The following is an 11,317-nucleotide window of genomic DNA, read 5'->3' on the forward strand; positions in this document are numbered from 1 at the left end:
TAAAAATGGCAAAGGAATATACGCAAAAATGTTCACCATCAGTGGTTATTTGAGAGATGCAAATTAAAACAACATTGAGACATTATCTCACTGCAGAAAAAAGGCTAGTATCAAGAAATCAACCAGATAATCCTGACCTAAAAGTAGTTACCATATTGTCTCTTTCCTTGAAATCCTTGAGTACAACTTCGTATACTGTAGCATTAAGTATATCAAAACAATGTAAAACCATTGGTGAAACACTATTCTGCTTAAATGGTTATGTTTTGATCTGCACTGTTTCGCTGTTATGCCCTCTTTTATCTCAATCTTCACTCCATTATTTACTTTTTTATTTTTATCCTTTTAATTAAGGGAAAAAATAGCAAGATATATTATAGTAACCCACTTTGACTTTCCATTATCTCAATTTAAAGCCCTGCATTACTCTCACCAGCTTGTTTTTGACTGATGTTCCCCTATTCTGTTTTGCTGGATAGTATCAGGTTCGAAAGTTTAGGCATCAGCTGTGAAGATAATGAGATTCATTATAACGCCCATTCTCGTTGACTTTTATCTACCTTTGAAGACCTACAATGTCTCCAATGCTTTGGTTTTGTCGGTTTTATTCTTTACTGTTTTGTTCAATCATATTATAACTAATGATATAGGCAATTCTATTAGAGATAGCGGGAGGCATTATGGTAACCATTGTTGATCACCTTGTATTATGTTTTTACATTATCTATTATGTCCACCCTTTTGACTTGACTGATTCTGTTCTATTATGTCACATTTGGCTCTACTCTCTTGCAAAAAAGTAATAAGAACCGTGGGAGCAATGAAACCCAAAATGTGTAATAGTCATTGTACAAAAGAGAGGAAAAGAAAGTGCTCTAAACTATATAACTACATGTATATTTAAGTGTATAAGATAGGAAATGATATCACAGAGTTTTATTGGATCATTGAACAGAACTGTTTGCAGTATCATTGTTGGAATGTCCACTTTACAAGCTTTAATTTTGTGACTTGAACAATTATTTCTAAGATGACAATATGTAATCCATTAACTAGTGATTTCCTACTGTTTATTTTTTTCTGTAAATCTGTATAACTTGTACCCTTTCTCTGCTTTTTTTTTCTTTTCTCCTTAAATAAAATTTAAAAAAAAGAAATCAACCAATAAAAATGCTGGCAGGGCAGAGGGAGAAAAGGAACTCTTCTTCACTGTTGGTGGTGGTGCCGACTGGTACAATCACTATGAAAATCAGTGTAGAGAGTTCTCAAAAACTAGAAGTCCCATTTTTTGACCCAGCTATTCCCCTTCTGGATTTCTTTCCAGAAGAATTAAAAACATCATACCATAGCTATATATATGCACACATGTTTATAGTAACACAATTTGTAATCTTGCAAGCAGTGCAAATGCCAACCAACTGAAGAATGAATAAAAAGATATGATCTTTTTAAACAACAGAATGGTGGGGTAAACACAATGCCCCATACTCCTTAATTTTATTCCACTTTTTCAATTTTCCATTTAAATGAAATATCTGTTTAAAAATAAATAGCAGAAAGGTTTAAATAGCACAGGAATTATTTTACAAACACTCTCATAAAAAGGAAAAAGAAAGTTTCAGAAAACCCTGCTTTGGGGCTTAATCACAGGCATGACTGCCACCAACAGAGGGATACTGCACAGGTGCAGGGCCAGATGACTCACTGTGCATCAGCCACGATGCAGTAGTACACAGCAGTGTCTTGCAGAGCAACACGGGGCAGGCTCAGGGTGCTGGACTTCCTGTCTTTAGGGATAAACAGAGATGCCACTCCATTGGCCACGTCTGTCTTATAACCTTGAATAACAAACTGTGGTCCCTGCAGGTGGACTTGTCGGTACCAGAAGATGTATTCATTTGTAGCAATGTTGGGGTGGGTACAGGACAAGTTCACCTCTTGTCCCTCGTAGGAGTCCATGGAGATAGGCTGAGTGGTCTTAGCAAGGCTCCCAGTACCTGTGGGAGTAAACACAATGCTGGTGTCTGTGCTGGAATAAGGTGGATTAGAAGGGGAGTAGGGGTACTCCCATCCCCAGTGTTTCTCTCTCACAGTTGAATCTGCCCGACCCCTGACTTCCCCATCATACACATTTCTCATTTCTGATTTGTTCACTTCTCATTTGTGCTCCAGGATAAAAATGTTCATTGTATTTTTTCCAGGAGAGCTCAGGGCTACCTACATAGATTTAGCAGTTTGCTTTCTCCCTCCCATGAATGAACCCAGGGATCAGTAGTCCAGAGTAACTTTACTGGCCTCAAACACTTCATATAAAGACTTTGAAGCTGCCAGAAGAAAAACAGGACTCAAAGCTTTCCCTCACCATCTTGGGTAAGCAGCAGTTGGGAGCAGACCAGAATAAACACCTCTGTTCCACATCATCAGGCCCAGATCCAAATTCCCCTTAGTCCATAACTCACCCAGGATTAGGATCATGGTCACTCTTGTCATCTGCTCCATATTTAGATGTAAGGGGTGATGTTGTAGGCTGTTTTGCTGAGCCCAGCCCTGAACTGGAAAGGGAACCAGGGACAAAGCATGGCAGCCACTGCCCTGGCTCACTCTAGCAGCTGTCACCTGGGGCTGTCCCAGGAGAGCACCACCCACCAGCAGCAGTGCAGCAGTGTGCAGCTCCCTGAAAGATTCAGCTGCTGCCCAGGAAGAACAGGGGATGAAATCTGCCAGTACGAGAGCCCAGGAGCCCACATTTCATTTGGATCTTTTCTGAGGCCTAGCAGCTTAGAGATTTGGCAGATGATAGATAGATAGATAGATAGATAGATAGATAGATAGATAGATAGATAGATAATTTCAGCCATAAAGAATAAATTTGAGTCATTTATAGGAAAATGGATGTATCTTGAGACCATCATGCTAATTAAAATAAATCAGACATAGAGAATTAAATGTCATGCAGTTTGCCTCTATGAGAAAGTATAAATAATTTATTTTTTTATTTAAAGAAAGATTAAACAAAACAGAAAATAGGTAGAAATAGTACATATATTCAGAGAAAAAAAGAGAAATCACTAGTTGATGTTGTCATTTTACAAATAGTTGTTCAAGGTACAAAAATGGAACATGTAAAGTGGGAATTCAAACAGAGAGATTGCAAAAAGTTCTAATCAACTGTCCAACAAAAACTTAGTAACATGGTTGTCAATCCTATACATTTAAGCATACATGCAGCTATCCATATCTTCATTTATGTTTAGATTAAACAAACTGAAAGCAGGTTAAAATCATTTTGAACAAAGGATAATAGTATTGCTGCATTTCACTTCATGACACTCCATGATCAGCACTGGGTAGTGTAGTGTCTTCTTTTTAAAACTGAATTTAAAGAAAGACTAAAAAAACAGAAAACAGGTAGAAATAATACATAATTTCAAAGAAAAATAAACAATAAGAAATCACTAGTTTATGATTACAGATTGTCTTTTTACAAATAGTTATTCAAGATACTAAATTGGAGCATATAAAGTGGGGATTCAAACAGTGAGATTGCAATCAGTACTGTTCAACTATCCAACAAAAACTTAAAAATATGGTTGTCAATCCTCTACACTTAAACATATATGCAGTTACCCATATCCTCAATTATGTTGACTTTCAATAAACCCAAGCAGGCTAATATCACTCTGGACAAAGAATAACACTATTGCTGAGTTTCACATTATGACACTCCAGGATCAGCACTGGGTATTTTAGTGTCTCCTTTTCTTCAAAGTATCTGTTCATTTCAACAATTGTCATAAGATCAGTTCTCATAAACTGTTTATACATTCTACACATGCATAGGTCTTAACATGTATTTTTTTTAATTTTAAAAGTAGTAAATATGCAACAACGCAAGACAGAACAAAGCCAATCGAGACAATGCAGTGAAATTGGTACAGGATTTCACAGTAGGATACTGGGATAGTAGTACTAAGTACTATGGTATATCTCTTTAATTTAACAATAGCTATCCAGTCAATTATGTATTGTAAAATCAAACCAAAAATAGAACATTGTAAAACCAATTAAGAATACTGAATAGAGCAAAAGAAATATAACAAAAAGTGAAAACAACCTATGCCTTCAAACAGAAGATAGAAAGAAATCCCCCATATTTGCTATAACTGCATATGGTCATCCTCCCAAGAGATGTTGAAATATCTATCCCCAGTAGCTAAGGGGGCAGGGAGCAGGTGGGAGAAGGGTGCTTCACTTTCAGCTCACGTGGAAGTTGGCTCACAGGTAATGGTTCTCCTCCAAGCCCAAGCTGCAGGTGCTTATCAAGAGGGCAGGTGAATAAGCTGCCTGAGTCCCTCCATGGCCAGAACTCTGGAGCTCTGTTCTCCTCCTGGCACGCGTTGCAGACGCTTACCAAGAGGGCAGGTGAATAAGCTGCCTGAATCCCTCCATGGTCGGATCTCTGGAGCTTTTCTCAAGTATAAATAATTTAAAGAGAGCAATAAAAGAAAAATGATAAGAAAAATGACTTTGTGGAGATAGAAATGGGATCTAGGAATACAAGAAACAGATAGGAAGAGAGGAAAAGAAATGTAAAAAGTAACAGGATACAACACAAAAATGTAGCAACCCCTCATGATGAATATATTATTTAAGCATCACAAACATAAATTAATAAACAGGTAAATATTTATGTGACTATAAGCAATATACAAGAATATATTTCAAAAGCTAAAGGAAAAGATTTTGAATATTCTCACCATAAAAGATAAATATTTAGACAAAGATGTTTATCTTGATTTAATTAAACATCACACAACTTATTGCTGTATCAAAACATCATATAGTACTCCACAAACATGTATAATTTTTATAGTTTTATGCATCAGCCAAGAATAAGTCAAAAAGAGTGTAAAAATAATTGAAGATATTTTATCTACATTCACAGCTCTCCAGGATGCATTTAATTATTACATACTGCAAACATGTAGTAATCAAACCTTTTCTAAAAAAAGAAATACAGTAAAAACTCATAACACAAAAAGAAATTTTTAAAATCCAAGCATTCAGAAAAAGAGCCATATCCAAAAGACACTATTTCTTTAAGAAGTCAGCAAGGTGCTGTACTAAACATACTAGATACCCATATTAATGTAGAAAAACAGTGTGCAGTTTGGTTCTTTGCCCACTGCCCACAGTGTAGAAATGGAAAAAAAATCACTAGAAAATATTTGGGACACACTTCTTCTTTAGGTTAAGATTTGCCCACAGTATTCTGAATAAAGAACAATTTTCCATTTCCCCATAAAAAGAGGAGTAAGTTTTTTTAATTTAAAATTTGACTCTTTAATTACACAATTTATATATTTTAGCTAATCTTTTTTTTTCACAGTAGGTTACCAGGATAACAGTAATAGTACCACAGTATATCTTATCTTCACAATAGTTGTTCTTTCAGTTAGGTACAGCAAAATAAAATGAAATATAGAACATTATAGAATTTATCAAAACAGAATATTGGATGGAGCAATCATTTCTTAGAATAAAGAAAAACAGTTTTTGCCACATCAAAGAGATGGTAGAAGGAAATTACCCTTATTTACTATGTTGCATATGGTCAACCTCCCAAGAGATGTTCAGAAATCTGGCTCCCGTTTGCTAATGGTTGGGGAGGGGGTGTTTGATACTCGCCCTGTGCATGGGTAGGCTCGCTACTGCTTAGCAGGGAGGCAAGCTGGTTGCTTGGTTTCCCAGTGCCCTAAGATCCAACATGGCATGGAACTCAGGAGATGTTGGTGGTTCTCCCCCTGGGGTAGTCACAGCTTCCTGAGCCACAGCCACTTACCAGGGGGGCAAGCTGGTTGCTTGGATTCCCAGTGCCCTAAGTTCCAACATAGCGTGTATCTCAGGAGACACTGGTGGTGAGAGGAGTAAATGTAAATGATTTCTAGTAATGTTTGGCAAAAAAAGATATCACAAGTCATGAAATAAATAAGCAGTTTGCCTTCAGGATGAAGCAGAGGAGAAGGAAGTGTTTAAGAAGGAGCCAAATATGAAAATATTGTGTGGAAATGAAACAAGGAAGGGCTACACTCCAGATTCAACTCATTGAAGCAGCACCCTCTTGTGGTAACAGCACTTGGGCAGCAGAAATGTTTCCCAAAGTGGGACCCACATTCCTGCAACCTATGGTATGTTGCCTAGCACTACTTTGCTGGGTGGGTAGTAATGGCTTGGTTTTATGGAATGTGGAGTGTACTTTCTGTAATGTAAAAGGAACTGAGTGAGAAGTCAGACAACTGGACTATGAAGTCTCCACCCTTGATAGGTGTGTGATTTTGTGCAAATCACTTACCCTCTGAGAGGTGCAGTTTCTTCATTTCTAAGAGAAATTATAAAGATCAATTAAATTATCACAAGTAAGCTTTTCATAAATTCACCTGTACTATAAATTAAAACTGTGTTAATGATGGAAATATCGCAAGACAAAATGATTTTTTAAAAAAAGCAGGGGGAACCTGGCACTTCTGTGTGGTCACCTATTGTGTCAGGTAGGAGACTATGGCTGATGCTAAGCAGCTGGAAGAAGAAACAGCGGAAGTCTTCTATGCCTTGGTCTAGAAAGTGTAAGTAATTGTTAATAGTAGTGATGTGTTATTTTGAAGGGTGTTATTTCCATAATTTCTCTCTCAGCGAGTTGTTTGTGTAGAGGAATGTTGATATTTCAGTGTTGACTTTGTATTCACCTTTGTGATTAACTCCTGATTAACTCTAGTAGTCTTTTGATGGAGTTCTTGGGATTTTCTATGTGGAGCATCATGTCACATGCAAATAAAGATAATTTAGCTTCTTCCTTTCCAGCTCTTATTCCTTTAATTTCTCTCTCTTCTCTAATTTCTCTGGATAACATTTCCAGAACTATAGTAAAAAGAGTGGTGATAGTGAACATCCTGCGAAGAATGTGCATTCTGATGTTGTTGGGTGAAATACTCTATAAACATCTAGTAAGTCACTTTATTCACAGATTTCAATCAGTTCTGTTATTTCTTTGCTTACTTTTTGCTAGTTGATCTATTTCTTTGCAGAAATGGAGTACTACAATTGTGGCTTTTATTTGTCATGTCTATTAGTGTTTGTCTTATATAGTCGGGTCCCCTGTATTTGGTGATTTTTTATTTATGATTGTTATTTCTTCCTCTTAAATTTTCCCCTAACAAGTATATAGTGACCTTCCTTACTGATTTTCATTGCTTTTGGTTGAAGTTTACACTGTCCACATTTTTTGCTTCTTTTTTTATGAATTGGCTTGTTTCTTGAAAGTTTCCCCAAACACACTGTAACACTTCCTGTGCATCATACTGTAGATGTCCTTCATACACAGGGTTGAGCTCCGTGAATGGAACATGGAGTCATCTTGGCTCAGTCACAAGCTCATCAGTGCATTTCTCTGATTTTAAGAGGAATTTCACCTGAATCTGCTCAATTGAAATAATTAAGGACTGTAAACTGCAGGTAAGATCACAGCTTACTGAAATATCTTCTTTGCAATTTCCCTTGTCTTTTTGATTGGTTTTATCACTTAGCACCTCTTTCTTCTTTGAAATAATACTAAAAGTGTTTCATTTCAGATTTAAAACCAGAACAATAATATAATATCTGAAATATACTATTGATATAATAATTATTGCCATGTTGTTCATCCCACAAAAGGCAGCAAATTTTCTTTTCTCACAGTTTATAAGTGACGACTGCACTGCAGGAACAACTTGGTCAATTTCTGAACCTCTACATTCAGAAGATTTTTCTTCATTTGCTTCAGAGTTGATAAAATCTCAGGCTCTGTTAGTTTCCTTATTCTGAACAAACTTCAAATAAAACCTGTTGGATGGACACCTCTTGAAAGCTCATTACTTTCACTAGATATGACACTGGGCATTGTCTTTCCAAATCCCAAGAAGCTGAAGAGAACTTATAGAGGACAGTTATAATCAGCAACTTTAACTGGTCATGGCCTAGCATGCTGTACACAACCAGTCACTGAGCCTGTCCCAGCCCAGCCAGCACTCACACCCCAGGTGATGCCTGCCAGGCCACTCACGAGCTGTGCAGTCCCCACTCTGTGCCCACCATATTTCTTTTTTTCTAAGACAAGGTCTCCTCATGTTTCTCACGCTGAACTCTGACTGCTGGGCTCAAGGAATTCCCTCCTCAACTAAGCCTGCAGGCATGCGCCACTACACTTGTTCTGCTCTCTTTAGGACTGTAATTTTTCTGTTTTGAACATTCACTTACACTTAAAATCTTATGCTACTTTATTCCTCCCTCCAGTTTTTTCTACAAGAGGAATAAAAGTAGTCTGCCTCCAATATTAGCAAGTATCACCACAAGTAAGGGTGTTGGCAGTGCTGGATAACTACAGATTGGATGTGGTTCCACCAGTGGACAGTAGTAGCTTAGTACAGTCTTAAGCTTAGCAGTATTACCCATGGCAACTTTTACTTTTGCTCTAGGAATCTATTCTAAATCAGTGTGTACAATTCTGCCGAGATAGAATATTCTACCACTTCACGTTTAATGTTTCTGAATCAAAACAATCATTCTCAGGCTTTCTTTCTCATCTTTCTCCCTGAATTCACTTTCAAAAGTAATGTTTTCCTGACTTTATGGTTCTCTGATTCCTGGACACATTCTCTGTGCATAACTTGAATCATTGTCCACAGAGATTCATTTACATAGATTAACACCTCATAACCACATCAGTTTTAATAAGGTCCCCTGAGGAACTCAGCTCTCTTGGTTCACTACCCTTCCTGTCCCAGAGAACCATTTAGAGGGTAGAGAATAATCAGTAAGAATAAGAGTTATAATGAGTCATTAGAGACCTCCTCTATTTTATCTATAATTTTGCATGAGCCAGAGAAATACAGGAGATTAATTAAAGAGTCGTATTTTCTTCTGGATCATTTTAACAAGAAATCACTATTGATCTGTAATTTGTCAAAAGTAGCCAAAGTCTAGGTTCTTTCCTTCTGAGAACTTTGTGTGTGCCTCACCTAAAACCATCTAACTTCCTGAGTGTCATTTGAGCCAGCAGAGCAGAAACAAATTAGTGACCTGTAACTCTGTTCCTTTGTGCCTGGCTTTCTTTATCATGAAGAGAAAGCAAAGTGTACAGAGAGCACTTTTAATCCAATAATAGCTACTGCCCAGGCCTCTGTGTGGGTAATTAACCTATACAAATCAATCATTCTTTTTTTCTTTTGGTATCAGGGATCAAACTCGAGAGCTCACACTTGCCAGCCAGGTGCTTATGCTGCTGAGTTAAACTCCCAGCCCAGATCAATCATTCTTCTCATTTCCAGCTCAATTAGTTGTCTAAAAATCAATTGGGAATGCAGTTAAAGATAATCAATGCCTGTCATCTATTTGAACTAGAAGCAGACATAATTTTCCTGATGTAGATCACTCATTGCTCAAAAGGGATTTCATATACTCAAGTAGGGTGCACAACCTGTCTAACATCATAAGGACGCTTTGTATTTCAGTGAGATATCCAGCTAGATCTCCAGTCTTGTAGCTTGTTAATCTTCCAAAGGAAGTTATGAGTCTGCCACCTGAAGAGAAGTCTGGAAATCAATAGTAAGAGATTGCTTTAATTTGGTTTCAGGTAGGAAAATGTAACGTTCTAATATTTCTTGCCTTGAAATTTTTAAATCTCATAATTATCCCTTTGACTCTATTCTAATTGCTTTGTTTCATGGCTCCTCTTTCAAACATCACTGCAGCCTCCTTATTTTGTCATCCATATCTCAGTTCTTTCTATTCTCAGCACTGCCCATGATCCTCCTTAAATAGTGGCTTATCACAATCAGTTTAATAAACATAAACTGTATCAGCTTAGAATGTCATGGCACTGCTTAATAACCTATGCCATATTAAAAAATGAATCTAATTAGACTTCTTGCTCCATTTTTATTGTGACTCCAAAATGATGTTTAAATTTATCTAATTGTTTGACTTACACTCTCCCTTTTATTACATAATACATATCACAGCATTTGTTTCTGTGATTCTGTTGTTCCATGTATCTCTCAGCTGATTATATATGTTGTACCTTGATTCAACAACCACGTCTGTATACACTGGAAAACCGACTGGTATATTTGTATAATGGCACACTACTCAGCAATAATAAAATGAGCTATTGACACAAAAATTGCATGAATGAACCTGGATTCTGATGACAGAAAGAAATATTAGTACATATTATCCATTTACCTAAAATTCTAGAGTTTTGTGTAAAATAAATGCGAGTTATTCTACAATGGCCAAAAGTACATTAGCAGTTGCCTGGCAAACTAAGATGTGAGCAGAAAGAAGACTACAGGGAACATGGGATCACTTTCAAGCAAGACTAAGTTAGTGATTTTGATTTTTAATAAATTGGTTATCAAAGGATAGATACATATGTCAGGAAGGATGTATATTTATGTCAACATTTATCAAACTGTACATTGTTAATTGTTCTATTTTATTGCATGAAAAATTATGTCCAATAATACTATTATGAAAAAGGAAAGGCATTCTGAACTATTATGCAGTCATGAGTGAACTTCAAGAGAATTAGTTTTATAAGACTTTGTGTATAGATACACAACTATAAGAAGTGAAGTTCCAGTTATTAGAAGAAATAATTTGTGGTAATATAAAGATGAAATAGGAGAGCAGTCAATCAAGAAACAGGTCTAAGAGATTCATTTATTGTGGAGGAGATTTAAGCATTTGTAGGTTGAAAAGATTGATTCAGTGGATATGGAGTCAAATACACCAGTGTGTGAGGCAGTTAGTGATAAAGTAGGTTCCCAAGTGAGAAAAAATATTTACCACAAAAATCCACAACTTCTCCCACAAAGAATTTAGGTAAAAATCCAAAGTACTGATGACTCAACTATGACTCTGAAACTCTCCTTAGCAATTTTGAAATCTACATTCATTTTCCCAACTGTCTTTAGTATCATTCTGTCTTATAGAATTTTTCCAGCAGCATCTCCGTTTTTCACAAAATTCACTTGAAAAACACTGGCTTACAGAGCCATCACTTGAGCTATGTTACATTGTGAATTCAACCAAAAACCTTGTCAAATTACTCTCAAGTGTCGGTGCTGCTTTGCTACCTTCCCTGCATCTGCCCGTGTACTCTGAAGAAAGCGTCTGCTGCACAGTGCTCTTGAGATTTTATCATTGTGTCTGTCACAGCACAGAAATGTCTGCCACTCTGGGTTCTGTTCCCTTTTAAAAGAGGCTAGGTCTTACATGACTC

General features: G+C 36.7%; 1 gene segment (V, D, J or C); it reads right to left on the reverse strand.

Annotated features, from left to right (window-relative positions):
* Positions 1-940: 940 nt before the first annotated feature.
* On the reverse strand, positions 941-2,641 carry LOC100716003 (T cell receptor alpha variable 4-like). The segment is given in 2 exon segments: positions 941-1,997; positions 2,460-2,641. Coding segments are annotated over 2 exon segments (336 nt in total).
* Positions 2,642-11,317: the final 8,676 nt, after the last annotated feature.

This window comes from Cavia porcellus, unplaced genomic scaffold, assembly GCF_034190915.1.
Source record: "Cavia porcellus strain 051 isolate PalLab524CR breed Dunkin Hartley unplaced genomic scaffold, mCavPor4.1 scaffold_26, whole genome shotgun sequence".
NCBI classification, from domain to species: Eukaryota; Metazoa; Chordata; class Mammalia; order Rodentia; family Caviidae; genus Cavia; species Cavia porcellus.